Source organism: Loxodonta africana, chromosome X, assembly GCF_030014295.1.
Source record: "Loxodonta africana isolate mLoxAfr1 chromosome X, mLoxAfr1.hap2, whole genome shotgun sequence".
In the NCBI taxonomy this organism is placed as follows: domain Eukaryota; kingdom Metazoa; phylum Chordata; class Mammalia; order Proboscidea; family Elephantidae; genus Loxodonta; species Loxodonta africana.
The window spans coordinates 157,775,656-157,796,460 of NC_087369.1; the positions used below are offsets into that span (position 1 = coordinate 157,775,656).

General features: G+C 42.0%; 1 protein-coding gene across 1 annotated transcript; it reads left to right on the top strand.

Annotated features, from left to right (window-relative positions):
• Positions 1-9,910: 9,910 nt before the first annotated feature.
• On the top strand, positions 9,911-18,451 carry LOC135228793 (zinc finger protein 449-like). The gene is made up of 4 exons (XM_064277619.1): positions 9,911-10,612; positions 12,489-12,693; positions 17,186-17,302; positions 17,481-18,451. Exons 1-4 carry the CDS (start codon positions 10,259-10,261, stop codon positions 18,365-18,367), a joined length of 1,563 nt encoding a protein of 520 aa, XP_064133689.1. The 5' UTR covers positions 9,911-10,258; the 3' UTR covers positions 18,368-18,451.
• Positions 18,452-20,805: the final 2,354 nt, after the last annotated feature.

Consider the following 20,805-nt stretch of genomic DNA (forward strand, 5'->3'; position numbering starts at 1 on the left):
TATATCAGTGTTTTGGATTTTGTGGGAGGGTTGCTTTGTGGCATAAAGATGTAGTCTATTCTGGAGAACGTTCCACGTGTGTTGGAAAAAGATGTACTTTGCTGTTGTTGGGTGGAGTGTTCTATGTATATCTATGAGGTCAAGTTGGTTGATTGGGGCCTTTAGATCTTCTGTATCTTTGTTGAGTTTCTTTCTAGGTGTTCTGTCCTTTACCAAGAGTGGTGTGTTGAAGTCTCCTATTATCGTGGAACTGTCAATTTCTCTTTTCAGGGTTCGTTTTATTTATTTTGGAGCCCTGTCATTGGGTGTGTAGATATTTATTATGGTTATGTCTTCATGGTGGATTGTCCCTTTAATCATTATATAATGTCCTTCTTTTTCTATTATGATAGAATTTATTTTAAACTTTACCTGAGATTAGTATTGTCACTCCTGCTCTTTTTTGGTTGTTGTTTGCTTGCTGTATATTTTTTTCCATCCTTTGATTTTTAATATATTTATGTCTTTGTTTCTAAGATGTGTCTCTTGTATACAGCATATTGATGAATCCTGGTTTTTTATTCATTCTGTCACTCCTGTCTCTTTATGGATGCATTTAAGCCATTTACATTTAGTGTGATTATTGATAGGTATGAATTTATTACTGTAATTTTGTAGTGCTTTTTTTGTGATGCTGATGCTTCTTTGTCCCTCTTATTTGCCTTTGCTGACTTCCTTTTGTTTGTTGATTTTTTCATTTCTTTCATTTTTATAGATTTTGTGTTTACTGAGACTTTATGTTTTTCTTCTTCATTTTGATGAGTAGATTTGTTAACTTTTTTGTGGTTACATTGAAATTTACCCCATCTTCCTATTTAAACCATTCTTTCATTACTTGATATCACCTAGACTTCCTCTCCATTTGAAAGTTTTATGCTTATACCATTTATTCCCTCTTTGATTGTTCTGACATTGTTTTCATTTACAGAATGACCTGTCTGATCCCTCGTTGTAAATCTTTTAGTTTTGTTTTATCCTTGTGGCTTCACAACTTAGCTTGGTATCTGGCTGATGCTGTCCTGTGTCCTAGATTCAGGTTGTTTTTTTGTTGTTGTTGGTTCTCCAACTGAAGGACTCCCTGTAGTAATTATTGTAAGTTTGGTTTGGTTTTTATATATTCCCTTAATTTCTGTTTATCTGGAAATGTCCTAATATTGCCATCATATTTGAGCAAGATTTTTAAAGGATATATTATCCTTCGTTAACAATTTTTTTTCTTTCAAGGTTTCATATATGTCCCCTCATTGTCTTCTTGCCTGCATGGTTTCTGCCAAGTAATCAGAGCTTAGTCTTATTGTTTTCCCTTTGTATGTGACTTTTTATTTTCCTCAAGCTGCTCTCAGGATTCTTTCTTCGTCTTTGGTTTTAGGGATTGTGATTATGATATGTTTTGGTGATTTTCTTTTGGGGTCTATCGTACGTGGGGTTAGTTGAGCTCTCTGGATGGTCAATTTTTCATATTTCAGGATATTATGGAAGTTTTCTGTCAGCAAATCTTCAATGATTCTCTCTGTGTTTTCTGCTTTCTGTCCCTATCTGGAACTCTGATCACATGCAAATTTTTGCTTTAGATTGTATCCCACATCATTCCCAGGGTTTCTTCATTTTTCTTCATTATTTTCTTTGATTTTTCCTCAAACGAAGTGGTATGCATGGATTTGTCTTCAATTTCATTGATCCTGTCTTCCATTGTTTCAAATTTGATCTTAAAACCTTCTATTGCACTGTCCATTTCTGAAATCTTGTTGTTTATCTTTTGGATTTCTAATGGCTGCTTTTGTATGATTTCTAGTTGTTTGTTCATTTTGACATTTTGTTCCTGTATTATTTTACCGAATTCTTCCATTGTTTTTTCTGTCTTTTCCATAATTTTGTCTGTGTTTTCCATGATCTTGTCTACTTTTTTGTTATTTCTGTCTGCATTTCCCTTCATCTCATGAAAAGCCCTGAATATTAGAGTTTTGAATTTCCTATCAGGTTGTTTGAGTGCCTTTTCTTCTAGCAGAAGGTCATCTGGTGTTTTGTATGCTTTCTGCAGCCATCCTGTCCTGTGTTTTTATATGTTTTGATGTTGTCTGATGTATTTGGAACATTTAGGAATTATTTTCTGTATTTATTGATTGTGGATTTGTTTGTGTTGTCCAACTTTTTGTTTTATTTGCTTATATCTGAGCAGGCAGGCTGGGTGTGCTTTGTTGCTTGTTCATCTGTGGGCACAAAACTTCCCACCACCTTGTCCAAGTTGGCAGGACCGTTTGCTTAGCTATGGTGCAGCAGGGCCACTCTAGCAGAGAGGGAGTTGTAGGGAAGGGTTGTTTGTGGCATGTACTGGGGCCGGCAGGGCAGGGTCCAGTGGTCCACGCATGTGCTGCTTGGGTGTGTGGTACTTGGGGCTCAGTGCAGAAAGGCAGGAGGGAAGGGAGAAGATATGATGTGTGGAGTGGGTGTTTTCTCTCCTGTTCGGCACTCTGTGAATTTGCCTTCCCATACTCCCTGTACACTGTTCTTTGTATCTGTGGTCCAAAAGGGCGAGCTAGTGCTATGTTAGCTGGTAGGGAACCTCCACCCTGTAGTTCTCCTTGTTCTCTGTCTGTTTCTTATTCCATTCATTGCTTGGTTGAGTTCTTTATCCCATCATTTGACACTTAGGGTTGCAGGATTGACATTTGCATCTGCTTTACTTAGTTTTTCAGGTCTTTGCTATAGCAGGACAGCATGGTGCTATTTGGCTCTGCCTCCCCTGGATTTTTTTTTTTTGCTGCCATCTCTAAGAACTCTGTCTAGCCCTTGACTCTGAAGATTCTCCCTAATGTTTTTTCCATAGCTTTACATTTAAGTCCATGATCCATGTCACATTAACTATTGTATAAAGCGTGAGGCTTATACTGTAGTTTATTTATATCTTGCCTATGGATTTCCCATTGCTTCAGTAAAAGTGCCGTTGCTATCAAGTCAATTCTGACCCATAGTGACCTTATAGGACAGAGCAGAACTGCCCCATAGGCTTCCCAATTTGTGGCTGGTGGATTCAAATTGCCAACCTTTTGGTTAATAGCCAAGCTCTTAATCACTGTGCCACCAGGGCTCCATTGCTTCAGTACCAATTGTCAAAAAAGGTTATCTTTCTTCCATTGAATTACTTTTGCACTTTTTTTTCAAATATCAGTTTGGCATAGTTGTACGCTTCAGTTCCTGAGTTCTCTATCCTGTTCCATTGGTCTTTGTGTCTATGCTTCCAGCAATACCATCATGTCCTGGCTGTACAGTAAGCCTTAACATTGGGTGCCTTAGTCATCTAGTGCTGCCATAACAGAAATACCACAAGTGGATGGCTTTAACAAAGATAAATTAATTTTATCACAGTCTAGTAGGTTACAAGTCCAAATTCAGGGCGTTGGCTCCAGGGGAAGGCTTTCTCTCTCTGTCAGCTCTGGAGGAAGGTCCTTGTCCTCAATCTTCCCCTGGTCAAGGAGCTTCTCAGGTACAGGGACTCCGTGTCCGAAGGACATGCTCTGCTCCTGGTGCTGCTTTTTTGGTGGTATGAGGTCCCCAACTCTCTGCTAGCTTCCCTTTCCGTTTATCTCTTGATAGATAAAAGGTGGTGCAGGCCACACTCCAGGGACTCTCCCTTTAGGTTGGATCAGAGAAGTGACCTGGGTAAGGGTGGTGTAACAATCCAACCCTAATCCTTTTAACCATAGGCAAAGATTATGGTTTATAACACATAGGAAAATCACAAAATGGAGAACAACCACATATGGCCTAACCAAGCTGATACATTTTTGGGGGGACATAATTCAATCCATGACATTGGCTAAAGTGAGTCTTCCCAATTGATTCTTTGTCAAAATGATTTTAGCTATTCTAGGGCCTGTACCCCTCCATATGAATTTCAGAATAAACCTATGTCTACAAGAAGATTTGCAGACATTTTGATAGGAATTGCATTAAACCTATACATCAATTTGGAGAAAATTGACATCTTTACTATGTTGTCTTTCAATCCATGAACATAATATGTATCTCTAATTATTTAGGCCTTCTTTGTTTTATTGCATCAGCTTTTTGTAATTTTCAGCATACAGCCCCTCTACATTTTTTTAGGAGTATGCCTAAGTATTTCCTTTTCATTGGAGCAATTGTAAATGGTATTGTGCTTTCAATATTGATTTCCAGTGTGCTTGGCCAATAAAACAAAAGTACCTGTAATTTTATATAGTTCAAAATGGGCACTAAAGAAGCACACCAAACCTGTTGCTGTCAAGTTGATTCTGACTCATAGCAACACTGCTCTTACCATCTCTGAAATCAGGAAAGGATTAGTACAATCCAGCATTTAAGTCTTTTTGTCTTTTCCAGGACAATGACAGTCTCTGAAATTCTGCAGAACACCCATAGACATACACAAATAGACCACACATACTACATTTGTTGTCATCGTTGTTACTTGTCGTCGAGTCAGTTCTGACTCACAGTGACCCTGTATACAATAGAATGAAAGACTGCCTGGTTCTTCGCCATCCTCACAATCATGCCTGAATTTGTGCCCATTGTTGCAGCCACTGTATCAGTCTATCTCATTAAAGGTCTTCCTCTTTTTCACTGACCCTCTACTTGAGCAAGCAAGATGTCCTCCTCCAGGGACTGGTCCTCTTGATAAACATGTCCAAAGTATGAAAGACAAAGTCTCGCCATCGTCCCTTCTAAGGAGCACTGTGGTTGTCCTTCTTCCAAGATACATTTGTTCATTCTTCTGGCAATCTGTGGCATATGCAATATTCTTCACAAACACTATAATTCAAGGGCATCAATTCTTCTTTGTTCTTTCTTATGCATTGCCTAGCTTTCACATGCACATGAAGCTATTGAAAATACCATGGCTTGGGTCAGTTGCACCTTCATTCTCAAAGTGACATCTTTGCTTTTTGACACTCTAAAGAGGTCTTTTCCAGCAGATACCCAATGTGATGTGTCATTTGATTTCTTCACTGCTGCTTCCGTGAGCACTTATTGCAGATGCCAGTAAAATGAAATCCTTGACAACTTCAAAATTTTCTCTGCTTTTCATAATGTTGTTTATTGGTCCATTTGCAAGGATTTTTGTTTTATTTATGTTGAGGTGTAATCCATACTGAAAGCTGTAGTCTTTAATCTTCATTAGTAAGTGCTTCATGTCCTCTTCACTTTCATCAAGAAAGGTTGTGTCATCTGCATATCACAGGTTGTTAATGAGTCTTTCTTCAATCGTGACTCTGTCTTCTTCTTCATATAGTCCAGTTCCTCAGATTCTTTGTACAGCATACATATTGAATAAGTAGGGTGAAATGATATGGCCCTGAGACAACCTTACCTGATTTGAAACCACACAGTATTACTTTGTTCTGTTAGAATGACTGCCTCTTAGTCTATCTACAGGTTCCTCATGAGCACAATTAAGTGTTCTGGAATTCCCATCCTTGGTAACGTTACCCATAATTTGTTATGATCCACAGAGTTGATAGCCTTTGCATAGACAATAAAACACAGGAAAACATCTTTCTGGTATTCTCTGCTTTCAGCCAAGATTCATCAGACCTCAGCAATGATATCCCTCGTTCCACATCCTGTTCTGAATCCAGCCTGAATTTCCGGCAGTGCCCTGTTAGTGTACTACTGCAACCACTTTTGAGTTATCTTCAGGAAAATTTTACTTCTGTGTGATATTAATGATATTGTCTGAAAATTTCCCCCAGTCCATTGGATCACCTTTCTTTGGACTGGGCACAAATATGCATATCTTCCAGTTGGTTGCCAGGTTGGTGTCTTCCAATTTTCTTGGCATGATGTGTGAGCACCACCAGTGCTGCATCCATTTGTTGAAACATCTCAATTGGTTTTCTGTCAATGCATGGAGGCTTGTTTTTCTCCAGTGCCTTCAGTGTAGCTTGGGCTTCTTCCTTCAATACTATCGCTTCTTGATCATATGCTACCTCCTGAAATGGCTGAAGGGCAACCAGTTCTTTTTGGTACAGTGACTGTGTATTTCTTCAATCTTCTTTTGATGCTTTCTGAGTTGTTCAATATTTTGCCCATAGAATCCTTCAGTATTGCACCTCGAGACTTGAATTTTTTCTTCAGTTCCTTCAGCTTGAGAAAGGCCGAGCATGTTCTTCCCTTTCGGTTTTCTATCTCCAGCTCTTTGCACATGTCATTTTAATACTTTACTTTGTCTCCTCAAGCTGTCCTTTGGAATCTTCTGTTCAGCTGCTTTACTTTATGATTTCTTCCATTTGCTTTAGCTACTCTATGTTCAAGAGCAAGTTTCAGAGTCTCCTCTGACATCCATTCTGGTATTTTCTTTCTTTTCTGTCTTTTTAATGGCCTTTTGCTTTCTTCATGTATGATGTCCTTGATGTGATCTTACAACTTGTCTGGTTTTTGGTCATTAGTGTTCAACATGTCAAATTTATTCTTGAAATGGTCTTTAAATTGAGATGGGATATACTCAAGGTTGTATTCTGGCTTTCGTGGACTGGTTTTAATTTTCTTCATCTTTAGCTTGGACTTGCATATGAGCAATTGATGTTCTGTTCAGCACTGGGCCCCTGGACTTGTTCTGACTGATGATATTGAGCTTCTCCATTGTTTCTTTCCACAAATGTATTGGGTTTGATTTCTGTGCTTTCATCTGTTGAGGTCTACGTGTACAGTCACAATTTATGTTGTTGAGAAAAGATATTTGAAAGGAATAATTCATTGTTCTTGCAAAATTCTATCATGTGATCTCCAGCCTCGTTTCTATCATCAAGGCCATATTTTCAAGTAATGATCCTTCTTCCTTGTTTCTAACTTTCACATTCCTATCATCAGTAACTATTTCTGCAGCCTGAAATGGACCAAAGAGGCAATCAAGATGCACGGATGCATTGATAACACTACATGCAAGGTATTTATATTAAATAGATTTGTATCTGAGGACTCTCAGTTGTCATGTGGTTTGTCAGGTCTGACCCTAGGCAAATACAAGACTTTACCTAGAAGGCCCCAGCGGGGAAGCTGCCCCTCCCCAACCAGACTTGGTTCACAGCCAATTCATGGCAGCCTCTGAAGGGAGTTGCAGTCAAGAACTCAGCTATGATCCTCTCCCGAACTAGCCATGCTCTTGCATTTCTGCTGCATGGTGGCCTGTCTATGGGGGGCGCTCATACAGGCCTTCCTCAGGGATCTGTGGGAAAATAACAGAAGACCCAACAGTCTTTTCCTTGGAATCCCAGAAGGAGAGGAGAAAGAGAGTGGGGCTGAAAGAGAATTGGAAGAAATAATGGGTGAAACTTTCCCATATTTGGTGGCAAAGAAGTTCACCAATACGAGAAGTTGTTGAGACCCCAATCAGGAGAAATACAAAGCAATCTATGAGTCAGGGTGTCAGAATTTGGCTGAGAATTCGGAAATTTTAAGGACTTCTCCCAAGAAGGTTCCCCACTCAGGGAAGCTACAGACGCACTGAGCCCTCAGAACACTTGGAATGAAGTTTGCACCTGCTCCCTTACGCTGGGGCGGAAGGGGGAGGAGCCTCACCTGAGTCCAACCCTCGGCCCCACCCATTCCCGCCCTTTGGGCCTGGGGGCGGGGCCGGGTCCGGCGCATTTCCGTTTGCAGTTTGGCGCCCAGAGGAACCCTGAGGGTGCCCCAGCCAATCCTTTCTCGTCATCCACGTGAGCCCCCGGCAGGCGAGCGCGGGCTAGAGAGCTGTGGGCGCTGAGTTAGTGAGCTCTGTGGAGGCCGGAGGGTGTAGCCGACCTTGGGGCACGGGTGGTGGTGTCCAGGCTCCCTCCAGGCCAGGTGCGGACCACGCGAAGCGGCCCTGCCTGTCCTACCCCGGGTGGTCGGGCCTTCCTGGGATTCCTCCAGGGCGGGTGGGCGCCCGGTTCTGAGGCGGCGGGAGGCCACCGAAGAGCGCGCGGGACCGCGCCAGGCAGCAGCGAACGATCTTAAACCAGATTTCCAACTTTTCCGGGACGTGTGCCATTCGCCGTCCATCAGGTGCCGTCTCTGCGCACACCGAAGAGCGCGCGGGACCGCGCCAGGCAGCAGCGTCCGATCTTAAACCAGATTTCCAACTTTTCCGGGACGTGTGCCGTTCGCCGTCCATCAGGTGCCGTCTCTGCGCACACTATTGTATTCCTCGGTCCTGTGAGGGGGTTTGGAGCAGAAACCACCGGACTCGCGTGAAGGGGACTTTCAGTTCGGAGGGGAAGGAGCCCTGGGAGAGTCCAATCCCTAGTGGACGTGGTCGCCGCAGGCTTGGGTCGGTGAGGGGAGGGCTGGCCAGCTGTGAGGCTGAGCGGGCTAACGGGTGGGTCCACAGCCCAGGTCGGCACAGTTCCGAGATGCCCTCAGGCGACAGTGAGGTGCCTGGGCTTAGGGAGATGGAAGCTTCGGAGGAACAAGCGATAACCTTACTCTGTGCCAGGCAAGCCGCTATTCGCTTCCATGCAATTGCAGCCAGACGGCAAATTTTATGAAGTACATGTTGTTGTCGTGCTCATGCTACAGCCTACTGGCACTGCATGTGAGCTAAGTCACTTCCTAGGCCACGCAGCTACCGGGTAACTGAAAGCTGGTTATCGCTCTATCCTTAAAGTTCAGGCTACCTTCATGGAAAGGGCGAAATGGGGGCAGTATGTCGATTTTGGTTGAGTAGGTACCGAGAGTCTGGAGCACCTTCCCCACCCCCACACCCACCCCACCCCCACACCCCCACCCTCCCGCCCTCCACACCACCCCCACACCCCCCACCCTACCCCACCCCCACCCCACCCCCCACGCCACTCCCACGCCACCCGCACCCCATCCCCCCACCCCCATCCCCCACCCCACCCCCACCCCATCCCCCCACCCGATCCCCACCCCGTCCCCCACCCCACCCCCACCCCCACCCCACCGCCCCACCCTACCCCCCACCCCCACCTTGATTTCCACTGGAACAAAGAGGAAAGGTGCACAGAAAGTCCTGTCAAATGCAGGTCTTGAGACCTGTTGAGACGTGTGTGACTCACACCCACACCCCCCACCCCATCCCCCCACGCCACCCCCCCACCCCATCCCCCCACCGCACCCCCACCCCATACCCGCACCCCACCTCCACCCCACCGCCCCACCCTACCCGCACCCCCGCCTTGATTTCCACTGGAAGAAAGAGGAAAGGTGCACAGAAAGTCATGTCAAATGCAGGTCTTGAGACCTGTTGAGACGTGTGTGACCTGCCTCTATGACCTCAGAGATAGCCCTAAGAATATTTTAATGAAAGCCTCTTGGAGTGTTATTGCAGGGAGTCTGTAAGGAGATGTTAGGGGAACAGCACATACCTGGAGGTGAGAAGAATGAGGGGCTGATGATTTGCTTTTTCTGCAGAGCATTGCTCCAGCTAAGGTCCCTTTGATTGAAGGCTATTAAAGGCTACTTGATGCTAGATGGGGAGCCATAGTGGCACAGTGGTTAAGCGATTAGCTGCTAACCAAAAGGTTAGCACTTTGAATCCACCAGCTGCTCCTTGGAAGCCCTGTGGGGCAATTCTACTATGTCCCATAGGGTCGCTATGAGTCTGAATCCACTTGATGGCAATGGGGTTTTAATGCTAGATGGACGTTCACGTTATTCAAATGTATTGTTAGTATCCCTCCTCCATTTTTTTTTGAGGCCAATCTATACTCAGAAATGCAAAAGAGTTGGAATTAAATTGGTAGCGGGGTTGCAGTCATGTACACGGGGCTCTGGAAGGACAGGTGTTCTTCAACAGAGGTCCTTGGAATTCTAGAGCAGAGCTGCCCAGTAGAACTTTCCGGTGCTGAGCACTTGAGATGTGGCTAGTGTGACTGAGGAACTGAATTTTTATTTTAAATTTTGCCTTAAATCATCATGTGGGTCTTGCGCAGTTCTAAAAGGTCCGTGGATGGCCTTGGAGAATTTGTAAACCTTATGAAATTATATGAATGTTTGTAGAGTCGGATATGTAGGTCTGTTTTTCTCCGAAGTGAGTCCACACCTTTCATCAGATTTTGAAAACCACCAGAAAGATGAAGAACTTTTGCTTTAGGGCTTTGGTGAAAAGTAAGGCAAGGGAGTGAGTAAGTATGCCCTCTGGTAACCACTGCTGTTTCTACTTTCTTGTATTTTCCTGTCCTCAGCTATAGGTGACTGCTGGACTGTTAGATAAGTTCTCAGCTGCTGGAAGGGAGCGATGGCTGTGGCCCTGGGCTGTGCAATCCAGGCCTCCTTGAATCATGGCTCCACGCTTAAAGAGTACGATACTGAGTGTGAAGTCTTCCGTCAGCGCTTCAGGCAGTTCCAATACCAACAGGCAGCCGGGCCTCGTGAAGCTTTCAACAGCCTCTGGGAGCTTTGCTCTCAGTGGTTGAAGCCAACGATCCATTCTAAGGAAGAAATCCTGGAGCTGCTAGTGTTGGAGCAATTCCTGACTATTCTGCCCTCAGAGATAGAGACCTGGGTGAGGCTGTACCGCCCAGAGAACAGAGAAAGAGTTCTGGCACTGGTAGAAGACTTACAGAGAGAACTTGAGATACCAGAGCAGCAGGTGAGAAAAGAAGGTGGGATCTCTGTTGTCAGAGAAAAAGAAGTAGCAGAGGCAGCTGGGGCCAGCTCAGATGTCTGGTCTTTGTGTTATCCTTCAGCCCCAAGTCCATTTCACTTTTTTCTTCTGCCAGACTTAGCATATGAGTCAGTGGTTCTGAACTCTCAGACCCAAACCCGGCCTACAACCGATACTTGGTACTGTCCCTTTAGCTATCCTGAAGTGAAATTCAGAGCAAATGTAACCTGTATACATACATGCAATAAAAAAAAAACCTGTTGCCACCAAGTCAATTCCGACTCATAGTGTGACCCTATAGGACAGAATAGGACTGCCCCATATGGTTTCCAAGGAGCACCTGGTGGATTCGAACTGCTGACCTTTTGGTTAGCAGCCACAAGTCTTAAGCACTACACAACCAGGGTTTCCAATAAAAAAACATCAATTTAATAAATATTCCAATGCCTTGGGGCCTACTTCAACCCAGGGCCTGTTTTTGTGCAGTCATGAGCTAGGAAGGGTTTTTACCTTTTTAAGGGCTTATTTAAAATAAATATATTTGACAGATCGAATCTGGCCCACAAAGACTAAAATATTTCCTGCCTGGCACTTTCCAGAAAAAAGCTGCACAACCCCTGAGTCAAGAAGATTCGAGCTGAAATCTAAAGCAACAGTAAAAAAAAAAGAAAAAAACTAGTTTAGTATACACTGATGGTGTCAGTGTGAGTCGGAATCGACTAGACAGTAACGCCCACCACCAACAGTGTGTATGTCGGTATATACTTGTTTGAGCTTGACTCTGCTGTTAGACCTAATGAAGTTGTCAGATGCTTGCATGTGTGCATAGAATCACTGTGAATGCAACAGGCAGCAATTCAGGCTGATACAGCTCAAATACTATGATCACTGTTGCTGCTAGTCATGTGATTTTCCAAACAAGTCTTGGTAAAATTCTGAGCAAAAATAGTATAGCCTTCCTCTGGTTTTCACAGTAGTGCATTCCTAGAAAATTCAAGTTATGTTAAAAGTATAAAGATATTTCTATTTATGTGACGAAGAGAGGTTCTTGACAGGTCCTTTTTATCTATATGGATGCTTGAGGGGGAGAGTACAAAGTTGTTTGGGATGTGGAACCATTGTGCATTGTGAATGTTATATCCTTGGCCCACTACACTCCAATAGCCACCACCTGCCATCACATCCAAGACGTCTCAGAGGGGTGGGGGAGGCAGTGTCCTCTGTTGAGAACCCCCCTGTGAAACCTCTGTCTGGGGAGGCTCCTGGCTGAGCCCAGGCCAGGATCTTAGGGAGAAGGCACGCAGTGTTTCTAGGTGGGCATATGGGGTGCTGCAGCATGTGGGTTGGTGAGGCTCTGCAGTAGCTGTGAGCATCAGGGCAGGTGTCCCGCCCTAACAGGGGTCTTCCGAAGTGATCTTCTGCCCTTGGAAGGACGGAGTTTGTAGTTCCCCACCTTTCCGTTTCTTCTGGGATTTGCCGATTAATTTAGATTTTAGCATCGTATGGTCTAGACTTGTGCTGCCCAGTACAGTAGCTGCTAGCCACGTGTGGCTCCTGAGCACTTGAAATGTGGCCAGTCCACACTGACGTATGTGTAAGTGTAGAATGCACAACAGAGCCCAAACGCTTAGAATGTAAGATACCTCATTAATAATTTATATTAATTACGTGTTGAATTGATGACGTTGTGGATATACTGGGTTAAGTAAAACATGCTATTAAGATTGACCTCTGCTGTTTCTTTCTATTGTTTTTGTATGGCCACTAGAAAATGTAAAATTACATGTGTGGCTCCCATTATACGCCCACTGGGCAGTGCTGGTCTAGACGTCAGAGTGATGGGTTCTGTCATTTGCCCCAGGTTGGTAGGCAGGAAATGCTCTTGGAAGAACTGGCACCAGTGGGAACGGCACACATACCATCAAACATCCAGCTGGACTCACCTGAGCTCCACGTCCTGGGACCTTCCCAGGAGGCCACCGTGGCAGAGGAGCGGATCCCACAGGCAGGGCCACAGTACCCGAGGGATGGTGATGATAGGGAATGCCAGCCCTTTTCTGAGCCAGGTAAGGCAAAAAGGGCTTATGTTGCTTCTTTTGTTTCTGTTCTGAGAGAGCAGGAGCTCTCCAGGGTTGGGCCTGGGGTTAGAAACAGTGAGTACCCAATGGAAATGGACCTGTCTGAGGAAGAGGAGGAGGAGCAAATGATCTCTGGGAATAGCAGGGAACAAAGCAGTTAGAGAAAATGGGAATAGGAACCCATTAAAGCTAAGGACCCTTCTGAGAAGACTTTGCATCAGGAATTTGATACAGGCAAACTGCGTGAAATTAGATACTTTGGCTAAGGACTCATTTCCGGCAGCAAATCTTGAACAATTGGATGTGCGAAGTTGTAGATCCTGAGGGCTTTCTGTCACTCTTGGGCCCTCCTCACTTGCTTTTATGTGATAAGAGCTTCAGCTTAATACTTGGAGCAATATACGCTCTACTCCGAACCTTGAAAGGGGCTTCACCGCTTACAAAATTATGAAACCCCTTGCTGTTGAGTCGATTCCAACTCATAGCGACCCTATAGGCTTTCCCAGGAGCAGCTGGTGGACTCGGACTGCCGACTTTTTGGTTAGTAGTGGGGCTGTCAACCATCATGAAGGACACAGTTATATCATTAAATCAAAACCTTTGAGAATCGTGTTTCTCAAACTGCAGTAAATGGACCGGGAAGATTCAAACCCCCTGGGGTGTGTGTTTCACAAGGGCACAGGGAATAATCTCACCTCTCAGGGGAGACTCCTCCCTCTGTTTGGCGAGGAGGGCTTGATCCCTCCAGACCTAAGTAGAGCCTGTTGGAGACTGAGTGGAAAGCACAAGATGCCGATAGTGGAATAAAAAAGAAAAAAATTTAAAATCATTGAAGAATTCTATTGATTGTGAAAGTTTGGATTGTATTCCCTGTGGGTATATATGTAATGAATATATGTGAATATATGTAATGCATATGTGAATATGTATGAATATATGTGTATATAAAAAAATAGTCATTGTAAAAGACAGAACAGAGGTAAGTATACCTTTTACATTTTAGGAACCCTTTCTGTTAACTAATAACTGACAAAATTGCATACCTATTGATAAACTGCAAACAAAAGCTAAATCCCTTTTTCAAACATGGCATGGTGTAAATTAAAATATGACTGAGAACTGCATGTCTGTAAATCACTTTAACAGCCCCTTGAGAAAAGCTTTGCCAGACTTAGACTCCTGTCACTGGGAAAGGAGCTAATGGAGATAATCAAAACAAGGTTGAATAGAGGCAATTCAAGGCAGCTACTGCAATATGAGGGTCTACACTTTGTTAAAATAATGAATTTGCCTTCGATGAGAGGATAAACAAATGAAACCTTCAAAGAGAGGTCAGAAATGAAGGTCAGATATCAGATAGTATTTGTTTATGCTATTAAAATAGGATTATCACTTTCCTCCTGATCTACAGGGAATACATGTAAGGTAGAAACAAGATCTTGGAAATATTGCAGGATGAAAACTCCTATCAGGTGAAGGAAATGTTGGAGATGAAAAAAACATATTCAGGAGTTTGCAGGGCTCACTAGCAGGCAACCTATAAAACGTAGAATAGAAAACAAATTTGCATAGTGAAAACAGCAAACTGTGAGAAGGAGCTGAGCTGAATGTTATGAAACCTGTGAAGAAATGTGTTTCTGCAGTGGAATGTGATCTAAGAAAGAGGTAAGCTTAAAAAAAAAAACCCTCATTTGAATTCAAACCAGACATTTCCAGATGCCAGAAGTAGATAATAATATTAACATTTCCATAGGTGTAGTGGTTAAGAGTGGGACTGCTAACCAAAAGGTCAGCAGTTTGAATCCACCAGCTGCTCTTTGGAAATCCTATGGGCAGTTCTGCTCTGTTCTATAGGGTTGCAATGGCAACAGGTGCCTGTGAAGTGGTATCTTCCTTACGTGTTTATTTGCATTTTCCTAATGACAACTGATGGTGAGCACCTTTTCATGTGCTTATTGGCCATTTGTATTCTTATTTTGGAGAAGTGTGTATTCAGTGTTGGGAGGTTTTGATTATTCATTCAGCCTCTTGTTTTAGGCCTATTGAGATTTTCTGTTTCTTCTTGAGTCAATTTATAGTTTGTATTTTTTTTAGGAAATTGTCCATTTCTTCTAGATTATCTAATTTGTTGGAGTATAGTTGTTCATAGCATTCTTTTACAATCCTTTTTATTTCTGAAAGGTTGATAGTAATGTCCCTAGTTTCCTTTGTGATTTTAGTTATTTATGTCTTCCCTCTTTTTTCTTCTTCAGTCTATCTGGAGATTTGTCAATTTTATTGATCTTTTTAAAGAACCAACTTTTGTTCTCCTTAATTTTCCCTATTGTTTTTTGTTCTTGTTCTCTACTTCATCTCTCTCTGCTCTAATCTTTATTATTTCCTATCCTTCCAGTACCCTTGGGCTTGGTTTGGTCTTCTTTTTCTAGTTCCTCAAATTGTAAAGTTCATTTATCGATATGAGATCTTTCTTCTTTTTTAATGTTGGTGTTTACAGTTATAACTTTCTCTCTGGACACAACTGTCTTGGTTATCTAGTGCTGCTATAACTGAAATACCACAAGTGGATGGTTTTAATAAGGATAACTTTATTCTGTCACAGTCTAGGAGGCTAGAAGTCCAAATTCAGGACATCAGCTCAGGGGAAGGCTTTCCCTCTCTGCCGACTCTGGAGGAAGGTCCTTATCCACGTTCCCATGGTCTAGGAGCTTCTCTGCACAAGAACCTCAGGTCCTTGCTGCTTTCTTGGTGGTATGAGGTCCCCCTGTCTCTCTGCTCACTTCTCTCTTTTATATCCCAAAATAAATTGGCTCAAGACACAATCCAATCTTATAGATTGAGTCCTGCTTCATTAACATAACTGCTGCCTATGCCCCCTCGTTAACATCATAGAGGCAGGATTATAAAACATAAGAACATCACATCAGATGAGAAAATGATAGCCAATCATACAATGCTGGAAATGATGGCCTAGCCAAATTGATACAGATCTTTTTGGGGAACACAATTCAATTGATGACACTGCCTTCCCTGCATCCCATAAGTTTTGATATGTTGTACTTTCATTTTCATTCATTTCCATGTATTTTCTAATTTCTCCTGTGATTTTTTTTTTGACCCACTGGTCGTTTAATGGTGTGTTGTTTAATTTACATTTATTTGTAAATTTTTCATTTTTCCTCCTTTTATTGATTTCTGGTTTCGTCCATTGTGTTCGGAGAAGATATTTTATATGATTTCAATCTTTTTAAAATTATTAAGACTCGCTTTGTGACCTAACATATGATCTGTCCTGGGGAATGATCCATGTGACTGGAGAAGAGCGTATATTGTGCTGTTTTTGGGTAGAATGTTTTATATATATCTGGTGGATCTGGTTGATTTATAGTGTTGTTCAGTTCCTCTAGTTCCTTATTGATCTTCTTTCTAGATGTTATGTCTGTTATTGAAACTGGTATATTGTGCACTTCCTATATTTTTATATAGTGTTCTGAACTTAAAATTTTCCATCAGATTAACATTAGCCAAATTAATGTTCAAATACTATTTTAATAATGATATTAATCTTTAAAGATTGTCATATATATGGCTCTTAAATCAGTATTTTCCAAACTTATGCCAGAGATAAGGAAGAGGGAGGGATGTGGAAAGAGGATTCAAACTACGACTCCTCTGAATAAGGAGAGAGGTAGTAGGGCACAGGGAGAGAGAAATTTTCCTCGAATTTCAAATCAATATACTTTTGAACTTGAGCTGAATCAAAAATGTGAAGACAGTTTTTGCTGGTTGCCAACCCAGTTTAGTTACCATTTTAATCTGAACATTTCTTAGCTGAGTTTTGGAGCCCTGGTGGTGCAGTGGTTAAAGAGTTTTCGGCTGCTAACTAAAAGGTTGGCAGTTTGAACCCACCAGCGGCTCCACAGCAGAAAGATGTGGCAGGCTGCTTCCGTAAAGATTATAGCCTTGGAAATCCTATGAGGCAGTTCTACTCTGTCCTATAGGGTCGCTATGTTTTTGGAGTTGACTCAACGGCAATGGGTTCTTAACTGAAATTATTCCAGTAAACCATTTCAAAACTACCACTTCTGCCTCTCTCTCTTCACTTGGTACTGAAGAACACAGTGTTTCTCAGTTTTAATATGCCAAAGCTTTAGGTCAAATTTACTTCATTTTTTTCCTAACCTAAATAGTTGATTATCAAAATAGATATAGAACTAATGCAGTGCATTGATATCAACACGGAATCGATTTACTCCACTTCCATAGATATTGGAAAAGTTCTTTGAGTTGAAGAGGAAAGGATCTTCCCTTCATTTTGGTTTTGTTCTTACAGTTATAAAAACAATTGTCAGGGCCTCCAGATGAAGTAAACCTAATGGTGGAGGTTTAGGTACGGAGAGACTATTTTCTAAGAAATCACCCTGAATTGCAGAGAAACCAGTAGTAACTCAAACCATCATGGTTCCGTCTCTCTTTTGGCCAGAATATCCGATACCAAACCCTGACCTGAGCTTCCCATTGGAATATAGAGAAGAAGATCCACGGGTGAAGGAATTACAGAGCTCCAAAGGAGTAAAACAATTAGGTTTCTCCAAGATAGGTAAGTAATTGCTAATTGAATAGTCGACAAGAAAGAAAAGAAAAATTTAGCTTTAATCAGAGTAATGAACTTTGAGATTCCGTGTAGTGTTTTCTATCTTCCCACTAGTGGTTTACTATAACACTTTTTATTTTCCTTGGAACACTGTGGCATCTGAAATATCTATTTCTTCTCTCAGATTTTGATATTGGGAGAGAAAATGAAGATTCGTCAAAACAGAATAAACTAGAGAATAGATATGCATTTATTTTTACTTTTGAGGGGAATATTCTTCGTGGTCCCACTTTACAAAAAGTCTGTGGACAGTTAGAAAATCAATGGGGAAATCCCCCAAAGGAGTTACAGTTATCAAAGCTTTTAGATGATCAGAAACACTCTCCAGGTGAGAAATCTGAGAGCAAAAATGCAGAAAAACCTCTCAGTCTTGCTCCCCATCAACAAAAGAATGCAGGAAAGGAACCTCACCGATGTTCTCAGTGTGGAAAATGTTTTGCTCGGAAGTCACAACTTGATGGGCACCAGAAAATTCATTCGGGAGAGGAACGTCACAAGTGCCCTGAATGTGGGAAAAGCTTCCTTCGTAATTCAGACTTGTACAGGCACAAACGATCTCATACAGGGGAGAGGCCCTATGAATGTACGATATGCAAAAAGCGATTCACTCGAAGGTCACACCTTACAGGGCACCAGAGAGCCCATTCTGAAGGAGCAGCATTTAAATGCCTTGAGTGCAGGAAAAGCTTTTGTTATGGACCAAGCCTTAAAAGACATCTGAAAACTCATACAGGTGAAAAACCTCATAAGTGTCGTACTTGTGGAAAAGGCTTTATTGAACAGTCAGCTCTTACTTCGCACCAGAGAACTCACACTGGAGAGAGACCTTTTAAATGTAATTACTGTGAGAAAAGCTTTAGACATAAGCCAACTCTAGTTATTCACTTAAGAATTCATACAGGGGAGAAGCCATACAAGTGTAGCCATTGTTCTAAAGCCTTCAGACAGAGATCAGGCCTTATTATGCACCAAGTCTCTCACTTTAGACAAGAATTCTTTAAGAAATGTTGAGGGAAACAGGTCCTATAGAAAGTGAAACTAACTCATAAAAGTCTTAACCTACAATAGCTTGTTTGTCTTCAGCGAAAAGTTTTGTTTGAGGTATAGGAACAGCTCCCCCCCCCTTTTTAAATCCATCGTCCAAGGCATATGAGTTCTAGAGTATCCACCTACTTTTGCAACTGTCCTAGAGTTGATTTGTTATGTCTCTAGAGCTCTTATTTCTTCATTGCAATGAAAATTTTTGTGCCCCAAGCCAACCATATCATAGGTGTAATTGTAAAACATATAAATGATGACATTCCTCTCAGGTCTGCAGTCAATATAACATATTCCCAGTAACCGTAGATGTGACCAATTGATGTGAATCTATGTGTTATTTTAATTAAGTGTGACTGTATATGTCCTTCTTGTTTCAATCTCATTAACTAATAGTTTGAACAATTTAGAAGTGCATCCCTGAACTACCAATAAGCACTGCAGTTGACTCCCCCTACCCCAAGTCAGGGTCAGTTTACTCCTTGCAGCCATGGTGCTGTGTTTATTCATTATTTTTCAGCATTTAACACAGTCCATTTTAGCTTGTAGGATTACTTGCAATTATAATATGAGCTGCAACCCCCCAGTCCATATCATAAACACACGTGACTGGGTTTGTGTAGGATCGAGAACATCTATTCGTGTCTTCATCTGTTAGCCTCCAAGAAACCTACTGCTGTCAAGTTGATTCGAAGTCATGACGACCTCATGTGTTACAGAGTAGAACTGCTGCATAAGGTTTTCTTGACTGGAATCTTTACAAAAGCAGATCGCCAGGCCTTTCTTCCACAGCACCATTGGGTGGGTTCAAACCACCAACCTTTAGGTTAGTAGTCAAGTGCAAACCATATGTGGCACCCAGGGTCATCCATTAATTACGGTGCCCTGTACATACTGAAGGGGAGCTCTGGTAGTGCAGTGGTTAAGTGCTCAGCTGCTAACCAAAAGGTCAGCAGTTTGAATCCACCAGTCACTCCGTGGGCGAAAAATATGGCAGTCTGCTTCTGTAAAAATTTACAGCCTTGAAAACCCTGTGGGGGCAGTTCTACTGTGTCCTACAGGATCACTATGATTCAGAATTTACTCGACAGCAGTGGGTTTGGTTTTGGTTTAGTATATACTAAGCTTTAATAGATATCTGTAGCATTAGATCTAGAAACATATGAAATATTTCTTGAAAATAAGTAACATAGAATGTTGTATAGTTATGCCTGGTTATACTTTTGAGTATTTCAAAAAGATAAGGGCAAAAAACCTACCCATCTCATAAGTACTATGAAGGGCAAAAAAGCGCTCACCTGATAATACTCTCAAAGCTTTCCACAAATGTTTGTATATTGTATTTTCATTCTTTGTTGCTTAATGATACAAGCATTTAAGTTTGTGAATTTTCGTCCAAGTCTAGCTTTGGTCACATTCCATAATTTTATACACACACACACACACGCACACGAAGCCAAGTTGCTGTTGAGTCAGTTCTGACTCATGGTGACCCCATGTGTGTCAGAGTAGAACTGTGCTCATAGGGTTTTCAATGGCTGATATTTGGAAGTAGATTGCCAGGCCTTTCTTCCGAGGTGCCTCAGGTTAGCAACTGAGTAGGTTACCATTTGCACCACCCAGGGACACATACACACTCTCTATGTATATATGTTTGTATATCTATGTATGTATAATGTTCTTATTATTGATGATTTCAAGATCATTTATTGTTGCAATTTTCATTGTATTCTCTTTGACCCAAGAGTTAGACAATGCTGACATTACTATATTGTGATTAGAAATATCAAACTTCTTAACACGTGCTTTTGCCAATCTGTGCTTTTATGAGATACTATTCTTTCCTACTAGAATACCTGCCCCCATCTTTCATCCCCTTGTACTAAGCCTAGTATATTCGTTTTTACCCTTGAGACCCAGTTTAAGGGTCATGTCTACTGGGAAGTCCTTTTTTTTCCTTCCAAATTTGATTTAAATATGGTCTTTCTGCCCTAATGCATTCTTTAATAAACTCTCTAGTAGCACTTTTCCCAAACTGTAATTGCTAGTTTACACGTCTGCCTCCATTTACAGTATGCTGTTTTGTACTCAGTGATTATGTTTGCATCCTCGGCACTAGTCCCAGAACCTGGCTCATAGCAAGAACGTGGAAAATGTTTTAAAGAAATTAACATCCAGCGCTTCTCAGGCCCCTGTACCGTTAAATCCAAAAAGACCAATTGAACCATCTTTGTTTTCAAAACAATTTGTGGAGGCCAGTATTTTTCGATTTAGTTTTATGAGACTTTCTACTTGTTGCTATCTTATTCAAGTTGGATGATTAATAGGTGGCACTGCTATTGAAGTACATATGAAACTGACTTATACTGTTTATTCATTCGCTGTGACCTCGAAGTCGTCTACTGTGAGGT

What these genes read in the sequence shown, in the direction of transcription:
- LOC135228793 (XM_064277619.1), top strand. Translation starts at nt 10,259, where the DNA reads ATGGCTGTGGCCCTGGGCTGTGCAATCCAGGCCTCCTTGAATCATGGC. An exon ending in TTGAGATACCAGAGCAGCAG is followed by an intron (nt 10,613 to 12,488) that starts GTGAGAAAAGAA and finishes CATTTGCCCCAG; the next exon opens with GTTGGTAGGCAGGAAATGCT. An exon ending in CCAGCCCTTTTCTGAGCCAG is followed by an intron (nt 12,694 to 17,185) that starts GTAAGGCAAAAA and finishes TCTTTTGGCCAG; the next exon opens with AATATCCGATACCAAACCCT.